Raw genomic sequence first — 25401 nt, forward strand, 5'->3', positions numbered from 1 at the left:
CAGAACCCGTCGTCGAGCCCATCGCACCGTCATCTCCCGACTCGTGGGAGGATGAGGAGGGAACTGTAGGCCTTATGGGGGGGAGTGGAGGAGAGGGTTGGGTCCTCCGTCGTTTGTTCTGAGGACTTCCCGACGGGCCAGGTTGCGGGTCCTCCGGCCTGTGCTGTGGTAATCTCGTCCTTATCTCATAGCATAAGGACAAAATGGCCGCCGAGCTATCCTGAGGCCTAGGTTCCGGCTGCGCCGGAACGGAAGGCTGCTCTTCCTCGCCATTGTCGTTTTCCTCGGTTATCTCCTGAGGATCTTCCTTACGGGATCGAACCTTCTCTAATTGGACTTTGAGATTCCTCACGGCCTCGGTCAGTTCCTACTCCGAACTCGAGGAGGCTACCGTGCCCCCCCCTTGCTTCTTCCATCATGGTGGCCATGACGATGGGCTGAAAAGAGGATTCCCTCCTTGGCGGCAGGGAAACTCTAGTCCCGGAGGCAGTCTCCGCTGGCGGGGTCTCTGCCGGCTTGGCCAGAGTCGCTGCGATCGCCTCGATAGAGGCCTTTGCCTGCTGGGTAGGGGCCTTCACCACCTTAGGTGCGTCCCGGGCCTTCTCCTTAGGGGGAGGGGCGATGCCTCGCTCCCCCTCTTCCGAGATCGGACGGGGCTTCTCCCGAAGCTTACCCGGGGTCTCGGACTTCCTCTTCCCTGAACCGGAGCGCTGGCTCGTGGTTGACGTGGGTCGTGGGAAGTCGCGCCCTGCCTGGCGACCGAAGAGCCCGACCTTTCGGCGCGCCCAGAGCCAGCTGACTTGCGGCGCTTGGCCTGGTGTTGGGCCCCCGTCGCCGGGGCGCCCGCACAGGACCCTTTCTTCTTCTTCTCACCCGTTGAGCCCTTCTCCAACCAGCTGGCGAGACGGGATCGACGGTCCCTCATGGTCCGCTCCGACAAGTTCTTGCAGAATTGGCAGTCCTTCCCTACATGAGTCTTGTCCCCATGAAGACAGTAGAGGCATCGCGAATGTTCGTCCTCCTTAAACACATTCTGCAGCCCGCATCCAGGGCATCTGCGAAACAGCTTGGGTCCGGGTGACGAACTCGCGTCCTGGGCCATCTCGAAGTAGGCCGCGAATCTTCTGGAATCCTCCAAGAAGTTGATTCGACGAAATCTTCACCCTTGAGGGGCGTAGGAAAATCCCGCAACGGGTAGCCGTTAACGGGAGTAGAAACGGTGGAGCTTGAGGCTCGATTAACCGAAAAAATTTGAAAATTCACCTGAAAAAGCGCGAAACACGCAGTAAAAGCTCGAGAGCTAAGTACGAGGACTCCCAACACTTGAACGTGCGGTAAAAATCTGAAGATGGCTGCCAGAGGCGGGGCTTAGGGAGAGGGCAGTCATTGGCTGTGGTCAGTATGACGCAGAGATCAGTGATTGGTTACTACTACGAAAGACAGATCAGAAACGAAACTGATACTGATTTTTCTTTACCGAGGATTCCCAGCCTGACGACGGGGAATATTCATGAGCATGTGAATCCATGCCAGACCCCATGCTGGAGAATATCATAAAAAAACACCCAGTACTTCGATGCAGAAACAAGTACACCACAGAGAACGAGATCAAGGGCGCTAAGTGTTCTTCTTGTGCATACTCTTTTCCGACCATTTGGTGGCGCTCTTCGCTAACACACAAAAACAGGTACCAACAACGAGTAACAGGTTGACGTTTTTATTAACTTTAAATACGGGAGAAGCCAAAAGAGGCCGAACTAAAGCATTTTAGAACTTTGCTTTGCGAATTTTGACAGATTTTTTAAGAAAAATAAAACGAGTGCTTGCTAGCTTAATCAGAACGCCAGACATTTTAAAGAAGGTTTGTGGCAAAAAGCAAACAAATTCCAGACCGAGACAAATGAGTGTTTTGTCCAACAGAAACCCTGCTACTGTTAACACCTCTGCCCCTGCCCAAACGAAGGAAGAGTTGGATTTGTAAAGCCTGCGAGATACGTCATATTTCAGTCCACGGCCTTCAATCCAGGCGGCATTACTACAGTGACACACCAACGCCCAACAGAGAAACGGTTAGCTTCATCAAGCCTTCTTGTGTGTTTTTTTTTGTAACCAGTGGTCTAAGTATAACAAAAGAATAAGCATCGGAACTATATTCCCCTGCCCGCCCCCGTCTACTCCTGCACCAGCCGCCCCCGCTTCCCAGCGACCCCATACTCAACCCCCCCCATAATGCAAACACCATACCATCCTTTTCTCCACTGCACCACATACTGCGTTGCTCACAACTAAGTACTATTAAGACAGAAGAGAGCAGAAAGAAAGAAAATGCAGCATTTAAGTGACCACCACTGCATGCAGCTTTAAGCCGCCTCCCCCATCCAATCACCCACCATTCCCACCTCTTAAGAGACACGCCAAGGGCTATAGCCGCACACCCCTGCACACTGTTAGCATCGATCCAGGATTCATTGCAGAAGTCACAGATCAGTGCCGCGAACGGGGCCTTGTGGCCGCTTGATAATGAGCGTTATAGCCCAGGCAGTCATATACAAAGGAACAACAGCAACCCAGCACCTGCACCATAGCTCAGCATGGTGTGCCACTGGAGTGTTACCCACTCCACCCAGGTTAAAATCCCTAGTAGGGAAGAAGTTACTGAATACATAAACACAATGTCCATCACTGCTGTCCTGGAACGGTGCTCCGGGTTAAATAAAGTAAGGGAATGATCACTGACTTCCCAAATAATTAAGGGAACGTCGTATCCTTTAGTCCCTGGCCACTCTGACCTCTGTTTTAACAGTGACTTCTATAATTCAGTGCAAAGAAAAGAATCAAAGCCGCATTGTTTATAAATCAAGTGGCTGAATGCATACTTGTCTGAGACATGGATGAAGGCACACTTGGTTAAGACATTTTGTACACACCAGGAGCTAGTTTACAGTTGCAGTCATTAGCTTTCTACAGAAAGCTTAGATCTACCGTTGGCATGCACTTAAAAGCATAGAATTAGCCGAGAGATACCATGGTAGTGAAGGGCAGGTAGAGGGTGGAAATGGACAATGGGTGGGTAAACAGCCAAGCAAAGGGCATAGGCTGCGTCGCCCTACTCGCATGCCATCCCTCTCCTTCCCTCACGCCCCATGCAAATAGTTTCAGCTTCTAGTTGGCGCCTACAGCGCCACCTAACAGTCACCACTAAGAAGGGCTACTCAAAGTACGAACAGCTCCTTCAAGAGCCCAAAAGCAGCAGTGACGTGCTGGCACACCTTTACCCCCGAGATTGCTGCCTAATGCGAAGGTGCTGGCTCTTGTAGCCTGTTCTGAAGGCCACTACCAATATGTATTGGAATGTTGACATCTGTAGAATGATTGGACGCTCAGAGAAGATTCAGGCAGTGGCGTTTGAATGTGTGCTCTATGTTTGTGCAGCAGAGGCAGCTCCTGCTAAGCTTTAGAAGTAACCTTAATTAAACTGTTAATAAAGCTCAAGTTATCTCCTAGTTGAAGCCTCCAGTGCCAGCTCCGAGCGTTTCCCGACTCCCAGATAAAATGTTGTGGTGACCAGTCGGCTTTAAGGACCCCGAGAAGTGCTGCAAGGAGGTAAGCTTGCCATGGCCCTGCAAGTCGAGACCCAACGGCCCATCAGTGGCCCCCACAGGGCAGCTGTGCTGCAGGTGAGGTTGACTCCAGAGTGGGGACCAGTAAAGGGCCATATCCAGATCATTTTCCAGGGACATTGTGCAGCCCTTGAATCAGATGCTGAGTGCAGCAGGGGTGCCTTTGAGAAAGGTCGATTACATGTGATTCGCCTACGCAAGTTGATTAGTCCACCAGCGGCGAGTTATCTAGTTGCTTCTGAGATCCTTTAATAGAGGAGGCCTGGATCATTGCCTAGAACATGGATGTTCCTTGAAATAATTGCACATCGAGATCTTTTATGATCGGCTATTTCTTGACACTCACCCTTCTATTCACCGTGTTTTTCTCCGTATTTATCACCTAGCCACGAAATAGTGCTACTATCATTTATAGAGGAGTAACCACTATACTGATTAGAACTGGTCTTATTTGTTGTGTTCCTGACTTATAATTAAAGTTAGAATCCAGGGTTATGATTACGGATACCCAGATTCCTCTCTTTTGCAGACGATAAACCTAAATGCTGATTGGCTTTAGTGGACCCATTTGAAGACTCTAATGTGAGGTGTCCACGCTACAATATATTGTTTCTATTTTTTCTTTTCAATTAGAACTTTTTTGCTGTAATTTAACCACTGTCATTGACAAAATGCCAATTTCTAATTTGAAAACAGTCTTGGTTTAAAGCTGTTTGGTAGATGGCAGACTACCCCTGATGAATTTCTGTTCAATCTTCTTTTACACATAATCAGAAAGAAAAATGTTGGGATGTTATGAGCGAGATGAGAATGTTTGAGTGATGAACCGTTCGGATGAAGTGTTTGAATTGTGTTCCCACATCTACACAATACGATACACTACACTTGAATCTGGTATCTAAACAATATTATAGGCTTACTTACAGCTCCAGATTCACAAATAGTTCGTCTTCCTACTTATCACATTGCTTATTATTGTGATGACACTTTGCATTTGCACTTTGGCCTAGACTGAATTGCTCGTTTTAGTGGAATGCTTGGTATTGTACAAGCATTTAACCATTGTTTTGTAATTAATAAAATTGTTTGCTATATTTTTTTCATAATCAGTCGATGAATCGTCTTTCAAGGCTGGGATATATTCCCCCCATACAGCTATTGAGGTTCACCTGAGCATTAGAGAGATTAGCCCTCTAGTGCTATTGTGTTTTGTGTTCAAGCCTTCGCCTATTTTCTTGAGGATGTGCTAGAAGTGGGCTAGTTTGTCCTCTCGCCTCTGTGCCTTGGAGAAAACCAATGCATAGACCTTGGGAGGGAGAGAGAGCGAAAGGCATTGCGTTGGATTGCTAAAGTGGGTCACTCTGTGCTTGAACACAGCAGGTTACCAAAGGTAGAAATATTCAGATTTACTGCAGAGCATAACAACTATCATCCCCTGGGCAGAGCAGCTTATTAGCTGTTCGATCTACGTTCCCCACAGTGTTGCACATATGCCAAATGTTAGGCGGGTTTCATCACACAGGCCTCTATCCAAAACCACAAACACACATGGTTACATTAAGTTGCAGAAGTTCCCCAGCGGAAGCGCTGATCTCCATTTCTTCCCTGGCCTCTACATTAATGACAGCAATGTGCTGTAGGCACTGGCTCACTGGAGAACGTGTGGATCAGGAGTAAGGGTGAACTCTTCCAACTGCAGTATGGTGGAGCTGTGCCCTTCACTTAAGAAAACGGACTAGTTGAGTCCAAACAAAACGTGCAGAGTTCTTGATGTTGTAACACCATGTCTTGGAATCAGTGCAAGGTTGAACACATGGGCTTCTTGAGGAGCAGGAATCCTATGAGCCTTTCCACCTCCCTATTCTCACCCGGCTTATGGGAAGAGAGCACCAATCTCCCTTTTCCATCCGGTTTCCTGAGAAGTCTGGTATTTGCAGACACCAGCAGTGCATCGCCGTCCGATGTGTTTTGGCAAGTTGTAGCAGCAAAGCTTACATGCACCCGTCTTCCATTTGGCATACTTGGCATGCCTCAGGACTCGTCCCCCGATTAGACAAGGTAAAAAAATAAATAAATAAAAAGCACTCTACCAGGGTAGACAGGAATATTAGTATCAGAGTGCAACCTCAGCATCCAATGAAGAGGGTGCAGCCGTTCAAACATTTGGAAGCTGCCCAAACACTTGTGGTCACCAAAATTAAACTTTCCCAGGCAATTTCTGAGCAAACTGTGGAATACATAAAGGAACCCAAGTCTCCTCATAAAACGGGGACCGCCCCTAACCCTAAGCACCCCATCCAACACAACAGCAATCCACCACCACCTTTTACCTTTAGAAAGGTAACCACTCCTGAGGTCTTACTCATCATGAAACAAATAAAACCCTCAATTTGCAAAGGGGACATCTGTCCAGCAAACAATCAAAGACTGCGCTGAATCCCTAGCGCTGTTCATTGCAACCCTTATCAACGCAGCATTTGCCACTGGCTCAGTACCATCCTCTCTCAAGGAAGCCTGGGTTCACCCACTGCTAAAAAAGCCCACGCTAGACCCACATTCGCCTAACAACTACAGGCCCATTACAACAGTGCCATTTTTGCTGAAAATCTTGGATAAGGCTGCTTATCTACAGATACAAGCCTACCTTGAATCTCACAACATCCTAGGCAAGAGACAGTCCGGCTTTCGCCCACGCCACAGAGTGTGCGTTACTCGACCTAAAAAACCAACTCCAAAAAAAACATGGATAATGGTAAATGTGCTATCCCCCTACTCCTTGACCGGTCGGCTGCGTTCGACCTAGTCGATCATAAAACTTTAAAGACACACCTCACCAATACAGCTCTCTTCTCCACTGCAGCCACAACATGGATCTCATCCTTCCTGGAGGGAAGAGCCATGAGGGTCTACTCAGACCAAGCATCAGCCATTCCCTCCCCCATCAACTGCGGAGTACCACAAGGTTCCTGCACCTCCCCCACACTATACAACTTATTCACACTCCCTCTATTCAATGACTTAGAAGAATTCGGCATAACATTCACCAATTATGCCGACGATACACAAATTCTTCTCCCATTAACTGGGGACTATGAGCAAGACCTAAAAACCCTACAAAACACATATGCCATCATCCAAGCATGGATGGCAGTCAATGGCCTCTGTCTCAATGGAGACAAAACAGATATCTTACTGGTGGGCCCTAAAGAATCCCTCAGCAAGCTAGACAACAAATACAGCACCTTCCTAATCGAGAACTCGGTAATCTCCGTCTCCTCTGCGGTAAAAACCCTCAGAGTATACCTAGATTCTACCTTGTCCATGGATAGACACGTTAGTTACATCTCCTCTTCAGCAGCACTAACAACCAAAATAATCAATGCAGTAAAGCCTCACCTATCCACTACACACTGCCTCAACATCGCCAGGGCCACCATAGGCGCCAAACTGGATTACTGCAACGTCCTCCTAGTAGGCACTTCTGTCAAAAACATCAATAGACTTCAAATCACACAGAACAACGCCTTGAGAGCAGCTCTCAACATTCCTAGGAGGGAACACAGCTCCCTAGCAAGACAAAATGCCCACTGGCTCCCAGTCAAAGAGCGCATCCAGTTCAGAACTGTCACCATTACCCACAGGTGCATATCCCAATCTGCCCCTAGCTACCTGACAGAACGTATACAACCAGTGCAGACACTCAGACCTAAAAGGAACCGGTACGCTAACCAACTCTCAGTTCCCAACTTCAATAGAGCTAAAGCTGGCGGTTCGAACTTCGAAGTCCTAGCGTCAAAAGCCTGGAACTCCTTACCGCCCAAACTGAGAGCTGAAACATCCCTCATGGCCTTGAGAAAGCACTGAAAACCACTTTAAGTAAATCCTATGTAAAATACTACTGCAATGTGACCAAATTCTGTAATATATACAACTTTACCCACGATCACTGTTCCCATGTAACCTCAGAACTTTATTTATGTTTGTAACTATGTCTCCATTGTTTGCATGATACTCACCCATGCCAAGTAAACCTTCTTGTAACAGCGCCACGATGCCCAAGGGCAGCTGTGCGCTTTAAAAATGCAAATAAATAAATCCAAGACACCATTCAAATATCTGTCCAGGTCTAGTCTGCTTCTCATGTCCTCACCCTCAGAGGCAGGCAGAGGCAAAGAACACTGTGACGAATCTAGCACTATCGTCAATGATCTCTGGAAGAAAGCTTCCCTTACGTGGCCGGCGAAAGGCAGAAGCTACCCAACTCAGCCGCTGCAAGAGGACCACGTAGAGGAGGACAAACTCCAGACGGACAGAACAAAAGCATCATATCAGAATAACCCTTCACCACCATCTCTTAGTGATACCCATTTGCCTTTTCAACATTTTAGTATAGTATTCTGTAATGCAAAGGTAGAATCTCCAATCATAACCAATCACCAAACTTATTTGCATTTCCCTCTGCTTCACAGCAGCGAGGCAAGCAAGAAGAATGAAGTAATAAAAGATCACTGGAAGCAGGAAATCGACATCGCGTTCTAGTCTTTAGAGACTTAACTAATGCCAGGAAGTTTAAAGCGGACAAAGCAGACCAGCATGCAAGAGAGAAGCAGCTGAGAGAGATGACGGAGAGAGAGTCAGAAGCTGTAGGTAACTTGTTCCGACACCGGAAACGAGACAGTCATAAGAAACAGCATGGAGACTGACACGAACGGCAGGGAATCTGAGCTGAAGGAAGCTTACCGCTTGATGACCGTGGGCAGCTGGAGCCACCCGGAGCGATGGAAGGGAGAAATCTGACCAGCTCACAGGTCGCAGGCCCAGTCAGCGGATCTAGAGAGAAGTGGAAGACGAGATGCGAGAGCCGGTTGCCAGACATTTCGATAAAAATTTGTCGACAGGACATTTGGTCGAAAACCAAATGGTTGAATTTTTTATTTTCACTTTTTTTTTGGGGGGGTCCCCACCTAACACCCTTTTTTTTCTAAAAGAAAACCCTTTTTCCCTAAACTACAACCAAAAAAAAAAAAAAAAAATTATATATATATATATATATATATATATATATATATATATATATATATATATATATATATATATATATATATAAAAAAAATGTGACCATTTGGTTTTCGACCAAATTACGTCGACCAAATGTCTTTCGACGAAATGTCCGGACACCGCGAGAGCCACCAAAGCTGCCCGCTAAGACTAGGGAGAACAAATGGGTTACCGGGGCGTGTGAAAGCGAATGCCGTGTCACAGTGATAATGCGGGAGAGCCCAATTGAAGACAGTAAAGAAACTGACACAGATGAAACATGGTTGAAAAAGGGGCACTGACCCATTGCTTGAGAAAAGAATTTGATATACATGTAAATAGTGTTGAGAGAGGTTCGGAGACCCAACACTTGAAAAGAGGAATTAAACACATTTGTGCACTTTTTCAAGAAAGGGTCAGTGACCCAATATCGGACACGTATTGTTACGTGGATGAAAGATTGAACAGTGAAAGGAAAAGCCCATGCATTTTAGTGCACCAGGCAATCAGTGAGTCTGGGACTCTCACCCAGGAAAGGAGGGAAGCAAAGAAACATCCTGGCAGGAGAATAAACCAGGAGTCGGAAGTGAAGCAATATCCGGCCAGGAGAGCAAACCAGGGGTGACAGAAGAAGTGAACCTGAAATTGTGGTATACAGTCTTTAAAACGAAAACTCTATAACAAATGAATACGTAACAAAAATATATAATCAAAAAAATTACAAAAATGTATGTGGGGTGGGGTAAAGGGTTAAATCTTGTGGGCAAACGGTTGGGGTGAGTTTTTGACCGTGGGAAATTGTTTTTTGGGGGTGGAACCCCCTAAAAAAATGTTCAAACAATTTTATTTATTGACATTTTTCTAGCTTTATATTTTTATTTGTGATTGAATGATTGCTTATAAAGACATGTAACCGAATTTGTGAATACAAAAGGGAGAATTAATTTACCTTTTAAGGATCAGTAAGAAAGTTTCAAATACAATGGAAGGAAAGTATACCAGGGGTCGAAAGAGGACTCGGTTTGAGAAATTGAACTGTGATAAAGTGACATTTGAACTACCAGAAGGATTCTAGGGGAAAGGGAGCCCTTTCCTGGTGGAACTTCATTTCCTTTCTGTTTTGCACCTAAAGAACTTTAAGTTGAGAACTGTGTAAGAAAGCTACAAGTACATAGCGTACTAGAATTCCCCTTGTGCACGTTATGCTGAGTTTAGAGTTTAAGGGTCAGTTTAGAATTTTTGGACAAAGGACGGAGGACACTCTTATGTTTAACATCCTGACACAGACTATCCTTAGTTTTTTTGAGGCAGGGAAACCCCTTTTAGGATTAGGGGTAGATAGGATTTCTCCCAATCCTTTTTTTATTATTTTCTGGAAATAAAAGACTATAATTCAAACCTAGGATGCCACTTTGTCAGAGTCTTACGCTTGATCCCTTACACCATACATGGATTCAGCTGTTTACTCTCACACAAAGGAGAAGGCTTCGCTGTAAAATACACAGTGGATTTCGAACACAGGAGAGCCCCAAGTGCCTCTAAGAGAATATCTGACGCCAACCAAATGTCTGAGCAGTCACATAAGAGACAGGCTGTCTTTGGGACACCCTAACCCAGAAAGGCTTAGGTGTATCTCAGAGGTAAATCACAGTCAGGTCCCAGAGGGTGCTGCAGACCGATCATATAGAGAAAAAAAGGGTAATCAAAACAGTCAGCAAAAATGAAAAAAGTGCAAGGCCTCTTTCCCAGAGGCACGGTCTAAGACCTCTGCCTACATACACAAGCCTTTCCAGTAAACTGCTTGTAGCACAAACCACATTCCTTAAACACACAGCGCTGCAATTTGTCCCAGTAGAAGAAATGAAGCTGCAAATAGAATAATAAAGGCCAGGGGGCAACATTTCAAATGGCAAGCTACTAGCCAAGCATAAAAAGCCACGCCCCACCTCAATTCTACACGTACACAGCACACCATTTCTTACTAGGCAAGAGACTTGCCAATGGCTAGTGGAGAGTTTAAATTTTGAGACATTGGTAAAGGCTACACAAAGAATTAAGTTTGGTGGTGCAGGGCTCTGCAGTGTTGGGAACACAAGCACAAGACACGTCTTTTCTGATCCTCAGGGAGTAGCAGCAAAGTCGAGGGAAAAGGAAATGGCAAGTCGAGGTTAAAACAAATGGAGGAAGCAATCCTGTCTTTGCCACAAAATTGCAGGATTCCCTTTCCCTTTTAAATTAGGAAAAAAGACAAAGTATGCTTTTTTTTTTAAACAAGCGTGATTACATTTAATTACAATGTATCTGGTTGGTGAGCCCTCGAAATCCCACATTGGAGAAACAATAGACATCCTCTTCCATTGGACAGATACTGGAAATGCAATCCCTCGTTTTTACCTGTAGTCCGACTGCCGGCTTACGTGATGTTCATCCCGGTGCCATCTGTACCCCGGGTCTTCCTACAACATAGATTTCTTAGATAAGCCATTTTTTGTGTTTTTGCAAAACGCTTCTTGATAAAGACATTGCTATAAATATTAAAACATTTGCTAAAGCACATCACCCAAGCCTGAGCAGAACTGGAGCAACTTACAACAGTATATTAAAAATATTAGAAAAACAAGCAAGAACAGAATTTTTGTCTAACAAATAAATTAGGAGGAAAACAACCGCAGCAAGGGAAAACAAAATAAAGAAAACCATATATTAGTACTGCAAGCGAACAAGAAACAAAAAGTAATTGTAGCTGGAATAAAAGTATGCATTAAGGCTAAGGCATGCAAATGTAACTTGTGGAAGGCGGGAGGGACATGGAAAGCGAATTCCAAAGGCAGCCAGGCGTTCCAGAGAAAGCCTCATTTGCCATTTGGGCAGGTTTTTAAATTGGGAAACACCAAATGCAAAACATTGCAATTGCATGAGCAGCAAGAGAATCTGCCCGCCCCCTCCCTCCTGCCTCACACCCGCAGTATCTTTGCCAGATATCCAAACTGGTTCACGCAAGACATAATAGGTAAGAATATGGGACACGCGCTTTTCCGGAAATGTTTAATTTCGACCCCTTCAAACATCTTGTTGAAAACCTTGACGAATTATATATTTGCCACTAACCATGCATTCATTAGACAATGGCTCACGGGGGTCTATCTCATACTAAATTCGGCAGATGTGTCTGTAGATCCAAGGATACAAAATCCTGACAAAGCAAAATTGAAACTGTTTGAGCGGGACTGGATAACAACCAGAACACTGTCTTTCGTATCACAATACGGAAGAGGACAGGTTTCCACATAAAAAATTACAAACCTTACCACCCTATTTGGTCCGATGTCCCTCACAAACTGCGTAATGGAATACTAAGATTACGTTTTAATTTGTGGAAGACCAGGGATTTGCAATTCAAGCGGAAACAAATGGCTATAAATGACAATTTCTGCAGTTTTTGTTTGTTGAAGGCCTCACGTGAGACACCGTTGCATATTATCACAGAATGCTGTGCTTTACGGCCATTGCGTGAAATACATTATACAAGACATTGTAAATACCTCTGCCTAACTACTCAGGGTTTATGTTGGTCTTTAATTTTGGGTGCCTGTTACTTACCTATCCAAATTGCAACTGTTAATTTTTTACTATCTTTGAAATTGGAGAATACTGAGAGTGAAACGCATTGATGATTTACCAAACAGTTGTGACAAATCTATTTTTGAAATAAATGATTTTTAGTAAAAAGGGAAGGGAAAAAAAATAACAAAAAGGAAAAAGTTTTGTACATATTTCTTGTTGATTGTTTTTCATACATTGATCAAATGTGAACACATCACGTTTATTGCAAAATTCTGTTATGGTCTCTTTGAATGAAATAGTTTTATATAAATGTACATAATATGTATATGAATTTGTATTCGAATGTATATAGTGAGTAGTTTGTATTTGAAAGGTTGATTCAATTCAACTAATACAAATAAATACATTAAAAAAATATGGGACACTGTGCTGTTAATAGATACAAACGAGCACTGCTTTTTCCAGCATCGGCTAGTTTACGATCCAATCACGATCCTCAGATTAAAGCCAAAGTTATTACAATGCTCATCATTTTCTTTCATGGGTAACAGGGCCGGACTTCGGGCAGGGCCGCCTGGGTGATCGCCCGGGGCCCCATTAGGCCCCCGCCACACCAGCTCAGAGTAGTCTTTCAAGGCCTCCCCGAGCTGGCGTGGTGGGAGAAGGCGCGGCAGACACCCTACTGAAAATAAATACGCCCCCTCTCTTGACTGGGGTGCATTTATTAATGTGCGCTGATGCAATTGAAAAAGGTGGCACCCCACCCTCTCCTCACCTGCTCGCCTAGGGGCGCGCTGGGGGAGGGCCAATTTTTTGTTTCCCTGGCCAGGGCGCAGCCGCCGCCAACGACAGCCCTGAAGGGTCATCTGTGTGTAACAAAATCGAACCCCAATAAAGACAAAATCCGTTGATATTGGGAGAAGGCAATCCTAGGTATCCCCTCTCACAAAGAATCCTAAAAAGTTAATGGTTCCATTGCTGTATGCAATAATGACTTGTTTTTGAATAAAGGCCGAAATGGGAAAAAAGGCAGACTCGCTGGCTGCTATGAATGCCTAGTGAATGATGCGATGCTTGGTTTGCGTATAATCTCATCAGTAAGCAATGCTTTATCGCGTGTGCTTTATTAGCACCGTGTGGGCCCGGCTGCTGTCTGGCATACGCCCACGTCAACAGCAGGCTGGGCACTGCCCTCAGGCACTCGCCTGCTCCGTTTGCTCCCCACCCTCGCGCAGGGGCATTTTTTCGCCATTCACTTAACTGTCACCTTGCTAATAGTGCGCCTCGCAAGTAAGACTTTTTAAGGACGGGACCCATTTGGCTGGTCTACCACACCACACCACATTTACCATGGAAAACGGTGCATCTTGTTTTAGCCTCTTTACCAATTTTTCCTTGCAGCCTTCTCCGTTTGGCAATTTACGAGACGCTCAAACTGTTTCTTCTTAAATAAAACTTGTACTGCGAGCTAATGGCAATATTGCCTTCCATGGCAACAGGCAGCCTAGGCCGACATGCAAGTCGTTGCCTCAAACGCCTACCTCTCTGCTTCCAGCTAGCAAAGGCACTAACCAGCAAACTGCTAAAGAATCGCTTGGGCTTTCAAGTGGTGCAGGAGTCAAGTCCGGAGTAGAAATATACAGGTCCAGCCATGCCGTCTAAAGCACAAGTCAGCACATATGGTGCTTCTTGTACTAGTAGTTAATGGCCCCCTTCCCACAGATTCCCGGAATAGCTGTACCCTTGTATCGAGAAGGGAGAATGTCTTACACAGAGTACAAAAAGCAAAAGGAAGCTTCAGCGCAGTTGCGGCTGCACCCACAAGCAGGCCATACTTGCTTCGGTCCCTCAGTCTCTTTTCACAAACGCAATACCTGAAAACGGTGGGCCGAGGAGGATGGCGGATGGGCGAGGAGGATAGGAGGATGGCGGTGGGGCAAGGAGGATAGGAGGATGGCGGTGGGGCAAGGAGGATAGGAGGATGGCGGTGGGGCGAGGAGGATGGCGGTGGGGCGAGGAGGATGGCGGTGGGGCGAGGAGGATAGGAGGATGGTGGTGGGGCGAGGAGGATGGCGGATGGGCGAGGAGGATGGCGGTGGGGCGAGGAGGATGGGGGTGGGGCGAGGAGGATGGGGGTGGGCGAGGAGGATGGGGGTGGGGCGAGGAGGATGGGGGTGGGGCGAGGAGGATGGGGGTGGGCGAGGAGGATGGCGGAGGATAGGAGGATGGTGGTGGGGCGAGGAGGATGGCAGAGGATGGCGTGGGGTGAGGAGGATGGCAGATGGGTGAGGAGGAAGGCAGATGGGTGAGGAGGAAGGCAGATGGGTGAGGAGGAAGGCAGATGGGCGAGGAGGAAGGCAGATGGGCGAGGAGGATGGCGGTGGGGCAACGAGGATTGCGGTGGGGCAACGAGGATGGCGGTGGGGCGAGTCACAATTCTCTCCCCTTCTCACCTACTTTTGTTGTTTGCTTGCGACCTTCTGTGATGTCTTCTTTCTCACGGTCCGGGATTTGTACAAACCCGAGCGCTGGTCCTCGGATTCCAGCTTGAGGTTCGCTATCCAACTTCCGGGAATGTTCAGAAGTCCAGGGCGGATACCAGGAAGGAATGATGTTCACACTCGGAGGCACGGAACGCTGTGACCCGAGCGCAGAAGAATATCCAGGAAGTTCGGATGATAAGGTAGAGGAATGGGAGGAAGGAAGGGGGAATTCAAGGAACCGGGAACCAGGAATCAGAAGAAAGCCCCAAGCGAACTCCGGCAACACACGTCCGACTACAGCAAGCGGTAGCGTTGAGACGCACAGAGCCGCGGGGTCATGTCTGTTTTGTAGAGCGTACAGCGTGGAGCGTAGAGAATGGCCAGCAGCATTCCGTTTCAAGCCGCCATCTTGGAAGGATCACTGTATTCAATCCCCTATGTGTCAGGGACCAGGAAGTCCATAAGGGATGCAGACGACGGTTCATGACAGCGAGGAGGATTGTGGTGGGGCCAGGAGGATGTCATGATGCCTACCCCCAGGCATCCGGACTAAGCCCATCAGCCCCGGGAGCAGGCATCTAGACATTTAGTAAAACCTCAGCAGCCCCGGCTAGGGGCTATCTGGGTTCAGTCTTGGCACCTAAGGCGCCAGGCTAATAGTCATTACTTACCTCAGGCAGACCATGCTGCAAATTACTCCAATCCAACACGAAGCCTAAAAGGGACTATTTTTCTACCGGGACTATTTTTTACTCGGGTGTGGTTCTAGGACTTCTTACCTAGGACTACTTTTGAGGCTATTTAAACCACGCCCGACCAGCAACACACGCCTCGCGTTATTCTGCATCCAGAAGCTTAACACTCACCGTGCCTGCAGCCTGCATCCAGTCTTCTGTCACGCCCGCCTCGAATCCGGAGCTCCTAAAACAAAGAGGAAAGAAAGGGACAAGGTTAGAAAACAAAGTTATTTCTATTCCACACCTGATTCTGGATCCATCTTGTCTCCGGACCTGTAAAGAACATTTCTGCACGCGCCGCACCTCCAGCTGCAGCGCCGCGCCATACTCACCAGTCTTCACAGCATCCTTCGTGTCGGCGCTCCCTCCATCATTTCTTCGCCGAACATCGGCACCTAGGAGACAAAAGAAAACCACAAGGTGAGCTGAGGGAACCAACAAATATAATTCTTACCACCATAGGCTTACCTGATTTACCACCGGAGGCATCCTTTGTGACTCTCCATATTTTCACGTGCCGCATCTGTAAAGAGACAAAAAACAGGTTTTCCTCGTGCAACATTTACAGGACAGCGCCGGGTAATACAGAATCTTACCTGAGCGTCACCAGCTGCCACAAGAGCATCTTTTCACTAGCCAGCTGCAAAACAAGAATGGAAGGCTGCGGGAACAAGAGTGAACATCGGACATATTGAACTCTGTGAACTTAATACTTACTGGTCCTCACCAAGAACCTCAGTCAATACTCTCCGGAACTCTCCCGAGCTGTCAAACCAGTGAATTAACTGGAATCGACGCGCCCCTGCAAATCCACGCAGGATGGAGAGCTCATCTTTCAAGAATATAAGGTGAGATTGCTGTGAGGGCATTTCGGAGGCGATTAGTTGGGGAGGACTGTGGGGGTGCCATCACTTGAATCCACAAGTGGCTAAATCCATCTCTCCACTTGCAGGAGAATATTTCTACGGGTTAAGCAGACAAGATTAGGAGGGCAGATCCAGTCCGTCATCGCTGCACTACGCATCACGTGGGTGGAGACCGCAGCTGTCCGGGTCCGACCGACGCCCCTGTGGGAGCCAGGTGAGCGTAACAGAGGATCGCGCTGGGGCGAGAAGGATAGGAGGATGGTGGTGGGGTGAGGAGGATGGTGTGGGCGAGGAGGATGGAGGATGAGCGAGGAAGATGGCGGAGGATGGCGGTGGGGCGAGGAAGATGGCGGTGGGGCGAGGACGATGGCAGATGGGCGAGGAGGATGGTGGATGGGCGAGGAGGATGGCAGTGGGGCGAAGAGGATAGGAGGATGGTGGTGGGGCGAGCAGGATGGCAGTTGGGCGTATCCATAGGATGCCAGGTATGGAGTGGCAGCAGGAGTCTATCCTGTCCTGGTAATGGCAGCCTGGGAATAACGCTTACGGAAAGCAGAGGGCGTCGCTCTGCAGATAACCTCGCATGAAGGCCACCTTCAAGGTCTACCCCTCACAGCATGTGCCTGGGGCTGTGCTTAAGGAGGAGTATTCTGAATGCTGTATAGCTCCTGGAAAGAAGCGATTACCCAGCGGGGCAGCATCATTTCCCCGCCGGGGCTCATCGCATGTCCCAAAAAGAGGATCCTAGATTGAATCCTTTAGCCCCGTGAGTAAAGATTTTAGACTCGTTCTTACATTATAGCATTGCAGACTACTTTCCATCTCGGAGGGCAGATTTAGCGAAAAGGTCTTGGTGTATCTTGTAATCAGATACTATCATCGACAATCAACCGGTATCACGGTTCTCCCTTGTGCGCAGTGAACACTGCTATGCAACACCCTGAGCAAGAGCATAGAGAATTCACCCATTTGTTATTATTGACCAACATCTCAGTTTTCCAGTGAAGGACCTGCATGTCGACAAGGATATAAACTCCAAAGGCTTGTGAAGCAATGCAGAATATTCACTTTTCACAAAGAGGAACAGCCATAACACTCCATTAACGTGATGGTTGACGAACTGATGTTGCCTTCCGGGAGGCCCCAATGGCAGATAAGTACCACATCCAGAGCACCACCTGAATACCGAGTACAGTACCCGATACAAGCACTGATGATTTTGTGAGCATTTCACAATATACGAGTCTTACACAAGGCTTCCTAGCAGCTCGAAATACTGATGTTGTTCGACATTTGCAGAGGTCTACTGACTAATTTAGCAATTGAGGGCAAGGGTGCAGAACCGAACCCCAGTACTGTGTCAGTAAGCCCAGTCTCTGAAGAAGCAGGAATGCCTGGGCACCTGGCCAGTGAAGAGTCTCTCGGGCCGAACCCTGTTCGGCCCGTTTGAAACTACTAAGATTAGCCAGGCTCTTGTGTTTGCAATGAATTGCACTATCCCTTTGAAGTGGTCTGTTAACGTAAGAGAACATCCAGATTGGTTCAACAGAGCGATGCATGCAGGGTTTGCATGAAGCATAACCCCATCTTCTGATTAATGAGTCCGCAACCCGATCGTGCATCTTTCATTTGTGTGGGGTCTAAGCACGCCCGGCCTCATCACTGCTAGAGCCCGGGGAGAGTCAACATTTGGCACCTGCACTCCCGGCACCCCCCGGGGACGGTAAAGGCACCAAATTAAATCAAGCACTGCTGCAAAACGAGCAGCAGCGCTGTATTTAATTAAGTGATTAACTCCCCGTTCTGTGCTGGAGCAGGGAGCTCATCACTTCAATAGAGCTAGAGTTGTCAAACCAGCATGGGCCTGCCTTTCAATGTCTGCCCCGTGCTGGTTTGACAGCCATGCCCTATTGGGAGAAGATGCACCTCGCTCTCGTGCTGGCGTCCGCAAAAGAGCAGGGAGCATTCCGATTCAATAGGGCACCTGCTGCGCCTTCACCCACCACCCCTGCTTAGGAGAGCTCGAGCTGGCATGGCAGGGGCTATTGGAGCATTGGGCGGTCGCCCGGGTGGGCCTTCTCCAAGGCGGCCCTGGGTGCAAGTCCCTTCTCCAGTTGCACACACCTGACAAGTGTAGTCTAGAGACTGTCATACCATCAACGATCACTCAATTATAGCGCTTCCAAGCCGGAGCACTCAAAGGGCGAGTGTTCCTCTTTGCTTTTTCACCCAGAAAAGTATCATCTTATTTAGAACGGAGCAGCAGCATGACAAGCCTACCCTGCAGTGAGGCTTTACCTGGGGCAAACCGCGTTTCTTGGTTTCCTCGCTTGCCCAAGCGTATCCCAGAAAACTCTTTGCTCTGCCGCAAGGAGGGTTGGATTTTACAAGGGTTATGTTAAAAAAAAACTCTGCACAAATCTTAGATTTCAACAGCAGCCTTGTCCGAACAGATGACAAAGGGAGACACCGATTTGCTGTGTCGCCCATGCCCTGCCCTGCTTCCACTCCCCAGAATCAGAACTCGCACTGCATTACAAATAGGTAAGGGGTGTCGCCCTAAATATGTTCTCCACACCCGACACGTTTTTTATGCTTTACCCTTGGCATCTCAGTTAATTAAACTTATTTTGTCATGTCGGAAAAAGGAGCCGGACACTCGGAGGACATGATTCAATACTTTTATCAAACTTGTAAATTAGGAAGCATGTTTCGCCATCCAACGATCTGACCCTACCACTATATTTAACTAATGTCTTATCTTCGCCTGGTCTCTTCTTTGCCAATATGCATTTTATTTACAGTCTCTCTGTGGTAGAGATATTTCCCTGTATAATCTCTTTGGATAGTCTTTGAGATCAATTCTTGAGTTTCGTATTTTCTGTGATTCTATATTCACAATAACTCCCCTTTAGGTACTTTCTCACACTCTTGTCATCACTTGTGGACTCTTTACACTTAGGCTTTCATGAGGTGGGTTGATCTTGACCCCTTTTTAGTCTTCCTTCGTCAGAACTTCTTTCACAATATCTGTTCTATATCTTGCTCATTCAAGATTTTTTAATCCGGTTTCTCATTACATATTCTTATGTTAGACTTGCTCCAGTCTTCAATTGTGAGGTCATAAGGCTTCTTCCCTTCCTCCCAGGGAACATGTTTTCAGTCTCTACTTGTGCCCACCCTGGAATGCTTAAACAATTCCATTGCAGGTTTCTCATTTCTCCTCATAACTGGTTTCTCTGTTCATATGTCGTTTTGACTAGGACGAGTTACTGCTCTTCATATAATAACCCTGTTTGGGGTTATTCGTTGCTGGTTTACAATTAAAATTAAAGTCTTAGTGTTCATTTCTCGTCCTCGTGACGAGTTTCTCTCCTTGTATATTAACCCTCCTCCCTTACCGGGTTGTTAGTTCTTTACAACTCCAATTACACAGCCTTAGTCTTAATTTCTCGTCCTTAACACTGGGATGAGTTTCTTCGGCTCTATAATGCCCTTGCGTCGTCCTGCTTCTCCCGTTACCTCTCTCTCCGTCACAGCCTGTGGTGGGGCTCGGCTCTCGCTCGGGTGTGCTTTCCCGTTCTTCTTGCTGTCAGCGGACTGTTCTGCATTCACACTGGCGGTCGGAAGCTTTCCAGGCTTCCCGTGATCTCTGCGTGGATCTTTGGACGTTCTAATCACCAGGCTGTACATGTGTCCACGCCACCACCGGATAGCTCGTTCCTCTTTCCTTTCAATGCCTTTATTGCATCTCTATACGCCAGGTCTCTGGTGTCCCGTACCGTAAAGAGACATCCTTCCTTTTCTTTTACAAATGGATTTCTTTTTGCATTGCCTTCAGCCACCAGTAAAGATGCCACATTATTTGTTCCAACAGGATTGTTGTTGCATGCAGCTATGGTATATGAACCAAGAAGTTCCTCACAGGAACGTGAGTCCTTGTCCTCAAAGTGGGGGGTCTCTCCTGGGGAGGTCCCACTTGCCTCGGCCCCAAGTGAGGGTCTTGCAGAGAGGGCTCACCTCCCTAAGCCTTAAGGTGGGGAAGGCTCCCCCTTGGGGAGAAGGACGAATAACTGACTGGTTACACTATCCACTCCAATTATAGGATTCACCCACTATTTTCTTATGTTCAATTCTTGGTGGGTGTGCAATCTTGGGTGGCATAGAAAAAACGAATCTTCCAACTTGCAAGTGTTTCTACCCAATTCCTACTATTGTATTTCTTAATTATAAAACTGTTGTTCATAGTGCATTTAGATGTCAGCCTCTCCATCAGAGCTAATCCACTGTTCTGTTTGATTTGTGCTCACCCAGCTGTAATAAACAGCGTTGCTTCTCGCCCGGTTTGTGCTCCATTTTTTTGAGAACGCAGTTTTTATTTTGCACTGATTAGCGGACCCCTGCATACACAATCAGCCCCCCTTTTGCCCAATATGGATTGAAGGATTGAGTTAATTCAGCTTTTGGATGGAGCCAGTGATAAAAAGACTGTACGATGAAATAGTCCATTAGAAAAAGTCCCAATTCCAAATGAGAACCATTGTTTGAGGCCGATCGAGGAAGGCTAAGAAGTTTAATTTCCTACAACCTGATAATCCGCAGCAATAATAATAATAATAATCTTTATTATGGTTTAGCTCAAAGAGCTTCACACAAATAACACAGTAAATAATCAAACAAAACTATTACTTAAATAGCACGAAAATCATATTAACAATGATTTCAATTTTATAAAGAGCATAATACTCTATTTCAGTTAGCCCAAATTGTAAAATCACTCAAATGGAATAAAATCGAACAGCTTATTAAAAAGGGAACAGCTTTTACGTACCCACAATCACAGACAAACCTTCCTACCATTGGATTTCCAAAGTGCTTATTGTATTAGTACCTTACCCCCCCCGCCCCAACCGAAAGAGGAGACCAATATGATCTTCACCCTTCTATACAATTTCGGATTGGTTGGTCCCGAATCACCTGATTATTTGGTAATTTCCTCCAGTCGACCACTCACAATCCTCCTGACACGATTGAGCACCAGATGGGCAACAGTAGCTCTTGTATTTAGGCAATAGTCCCAAAAACGATCACACTTTATGGACTCATACAAACGTTCCAGTCCTCCTAAATTACACATATACGGGACCCATCTTTACACACTCCGTGAGAACATCTCTAGCGATGTCAAGCTTGTGTGGAAATTATATCTGATAGTACTGGCAGCTCAATGATTCGCAGTAAGAAAAGCCTGACCTCTGGTGTTGGGCATAGTAGCAGATGGGGCTGGGCTTTCCTATACAGATGGTTCACCCTTGAAACCGCCTCCCAGCTCTTCAAACTGGATAGGTGGGCATAGTTTTGCCAAACCTAACAATTTAGTTTCTTATAAAGACCGTTGGCATTGCCTCATGGGAGTCCCCTGCACCAAAATTAGGCTTTTAATCAATAAACTCAAAGAAGTCATCTACTACTAATTTACAATTCATTCCACATAGGAGGGATGATCCATTTGCAGTCTCACTCAGGCACTTATTCATCCCATATGTAGGGTTTGTTCTTGCTTTCATACAGAACAGACCCCTAAGTCTTAGCACCATCCCCCGCAGGGCTGCTAGCCCCAGTTCTAAGCGGACCTTTTCTATCAGGAATGAAGGACGCAGTCCCAAAAGCTTGCACCAGAAAGCTCCTTCAATTCAATCGAGCCATGACAGGTCCAGTAATGTCAGGACCTCAAGTCTGTATAGAATGGTCAGGCAGAGGCATTGCTTATACAGCTGTATCACCCTCTCCCCCCTCTACTCCCTGCTCTTCCTCAGGCCCCTCTTCGGCCACCTCTCCTCCCTCTGCCTTCCTCCTTTCCCCCCCCGACGAGGTTTCTAGAAGTCTGATCTATGAAAGTCTCGTCAAAACAGGTTCACCCCAGTTCCTCCAAAACCATCAAGGACCTCATTGGCTCCTGCGGACTCTTACAACCACTGCTTCGCCACTGGAGTCTTCCCTTCCCCCCCTGAAGCACTCCCTTGTTCACCCTCTTCTTAAGAAGCCCTCTGCTGACCCTTCCTGCCCGGCTAACTGTCGCCCAATCCCCATCACTCCTTTCCTGGGCAAACTCCTGGAAAAGCTTGCCATCTCCTAGCTTAATCCTCACACTGAATCTGTTGGTTGTCTCCATGACCATCAGTCTGGCTTCAGAGCTGCCAGAAGCACGGAAACTGCTCTCCTGAACTTCCGTGAAGACCTGCTCTCCAACCTTGATTCCAACACCCCGTGTCCTCACCTTACTTTATCTCTCTTCCTCCTTTGACACGGTCAACCATGCCATCCTGCTCAACCGTCCCTGTGATAACCTGGACCTATATCCGGAATACTTCAAATGGGCCAATCCCACTGTATGCATCTGTAATAACACTAATGAAAATGAATCATATTGAACATTTACCCAATGCACCAAATCACTGATCACATTGCACATGTCACAACAATGGTGTGTACTCCAAATATATGACAACCAATGTAACCATTAACTATGGTAGCCTTGATAAAGACCGGTTTTATGGTCGAAACACGTGTCGGCACTCTCTCAAATTGATAAAACTTCCATAAATCGTAAACAAAACGTAAAAGAAGAATGTCTGGACCATACCTACTATGCACAACTAAGTGAATGAAATGAATATCTTCAACCCAATGCACCAGCACGACATGAGTAGAAAACCAACAAAGCTACATTTACCTATACTTCGGGCTTCAAGAGCACAGGCCCTACAGTTTCTACCAACAGGCAGCAAGTGCAACAAGACCGGACTAAATATAATGAGTAAAGGCGCGGCCACCACCAGTTCCTAGTGCTCATTTTTCTTTCTGAACCTTTTATTTATTATCTTTATTTTACTGTTTATCCTATGCACTGCCCACTTCCCCTTCCCCCCTCCCCTGCACTTGCGCGATCTCAGTGTCACTTGGCCTAGTAAGATCGTCGTCTCCGTCTTCCCTCTGTTCCCCCTCCCTTGCCTCGTCGCACCCTGAAACACGTGTGTATAGGCATGTTATAAATGCCATAGCATATATCATACCCCTGCGGGTGAAAAACCGGCCTGCGATCTAGCCACTCTTTGAATTTGTGTTGTAAGCTGGATCACCTACACATTTTAGAAGCAATCTGTTTCCCATAGCCTATGGGACCCACTTCCACTTCCAAATACTTATACTCCATACGCCAAAATTTGACTCCAATTTTGCTCCATTTAACCTCGTGTTAGTTACCAGCATGATCTGCGTTTTGTCCAAGTTTACAGCCAAATCATGTTCCACTGCAAACGTTGCCAGTACATTACACATTTTACACAGGTCAGCAATAGTGCAGGCAAACCTAATCAAATCATCTGCATATAGCATCGTCGCAATAGGGACTGACCCACTTTTTGGTGGATAGGAGGAATTAGCCTCCAGCAAAGTGGGAGGATCAGATAGATTAAATAAGAGGGCCAAAACACAACCTTATTCGACCCCCTGTGGATCTGCACCCAAGATGTCACAGTTCCCTTGCCATCCAGGCAAACACATGCCACATTGTTGGTAGGAAATTCCACAACCATATGAAGCAACCATGGTGGACAGCCCATCAGGTATATTTTTGCCCAAAGCGTAGACCTATTTACCTGGTCAAAGGATGACTTGCAGGCGACAAATGCCACGTACATAGAGGGAGCGCGCGTTTGACGGTCTTCTTGGACAAGATGGTCAAGTGCTCCAATGTTATGCACTCTACCAGAGCCTGTCCCAAAGCCCGCTTGAAAAGGGTGTAGGATGGAGTTTATCTCCATCCATCCAGTTATTCAGTTCCTACAACACCAGGGTTGCAAAGAGGTTGCCGGTAACATCCGACATGGACAGAAATCTGTAATTGTTTAACTCCATCCGATTTCCTTTCTTATACACTGGTACAAAAACAGATTGCTGCCATGAAGTCAGCAACAAGCGCTCTCTGCACACGCATGCAAACATTGTCAACAACACATGTGCCCCGTTTTCTGGATCGGCCTTTAGGACCGCATTTGCATGACCATTTGGCTGAGGAGATCTCAAAGACTTCAGTTTCTTGATCAGTTCCACAATTCTTTCTAGTCCCGTCGGCAATTACCGTCGTTAATCTCTAGGCACCTGGATAGGCCCTTGGGAGGGGTTAGAGCATTTCATACCCACATGGGCCACCCATGTATCACTCGGTATAGGGTTAAATCAACCATTTGCCTCAGTTTCCTTTGGTGGAGACATTTCCCATATTGCACGGGAGTCCTGTTTTTGGAAAGTGGTCACACATCTTTCCCGGTTTTTCCAGATGATTTCAATATTTATGGACTTTTAACCAGCTTCTATAATTTCTCGTGATAGTGGCAATTTCTTTAACCTCAGTGTTACTCAGGGCAATAGCATTTGACCTATATTTAACCAGTCTAATGGCTCTACATCTAAGACGTTTGGCATTTCTAATATCTGTGTCAAATTTCAAGTGTTTTCTTGCACCATGGCGTAAGGCCGGTGGCCGGGCTTCCATACCCACCTTAGTCACTAAGCTTTTCAGGCACCTCTCAATCTCATTCGCACGTTTCCCTTTCAAGATTGCCATTCATACTTTCCCATGGGAAAGACAAGCATGCCCAACTTTCCAACATTATGTCTTGTCCATCTCATGCGATTTCTAGCCGCATTTGAGAACTCACCACACAATTGGGCATGATATTCACCTTCGCCTACATCAAGTTCCACGACTAGTGTGGCGCATGATCACTATACGTGTTTGGGGTGACTTTCATAGAAGTCACCATTTCCAACACAGGATTATTACCCCTCATGTAGTCCAGCATAGATCTATTAAATCCGCTGTGCAACGTATAGGCCCGCAGGTGATCTCTCGACTACCCGGCCGTTCAGTCGTGTCATGGTACTGATTTTATTAACATATTTGTAACTTGCACCACTTGTGTCAGCAGACCTGGTATTCCAATCCCCACAAATAATTATTAAATTGCTAGAGAGCAGAATAGGCTTGATCACGCCTTTATTAATTATTTTTACTTCCACCGCCAGTACATTC

The 25401-nt window shown here is 46.6% G+C and overlaps 1 protein-coding gene across 2 annotated transcripts in view; it reads right to left on the reverse strand.

Annotated features, from left to right (window-relative positions):
• Positions 1-25401, reverse strand: part of PPHLN1 (periphilin 1) — a 401076-nt gene that overhangs the window by 251448 nt on the left and 124227 nt on the right. For both annotated transcript variants that reach the window (XM_069628026.1, XM_069628027.1), the window contains exon 6: positions 11052-11113. In XM_069628026.1, the coding sequence (XP_069484127.1) occupies positions 11052-11113 (62 nt within the window). The remainder of the gene's footprint in view (positions 1-11051; positions 11114-25401) is intronic.

The sequence above is a fragment of the Ambystoma mexicanum genome, chromosome 12 (genome assembly GCF_040938575.1).
Source record: "Ambystoma mexicanum isolate Mex_15411 chromosome 12, UKY_AmexF1_1, whole genome shotgun sequence".
Classification (NCBI taxonomy): Eukaryota; Metazoa; Chordata; class Amphibia; order Caudata; family Ambystomatidae; genus Ambystoma; species Ambystoma mexicanum.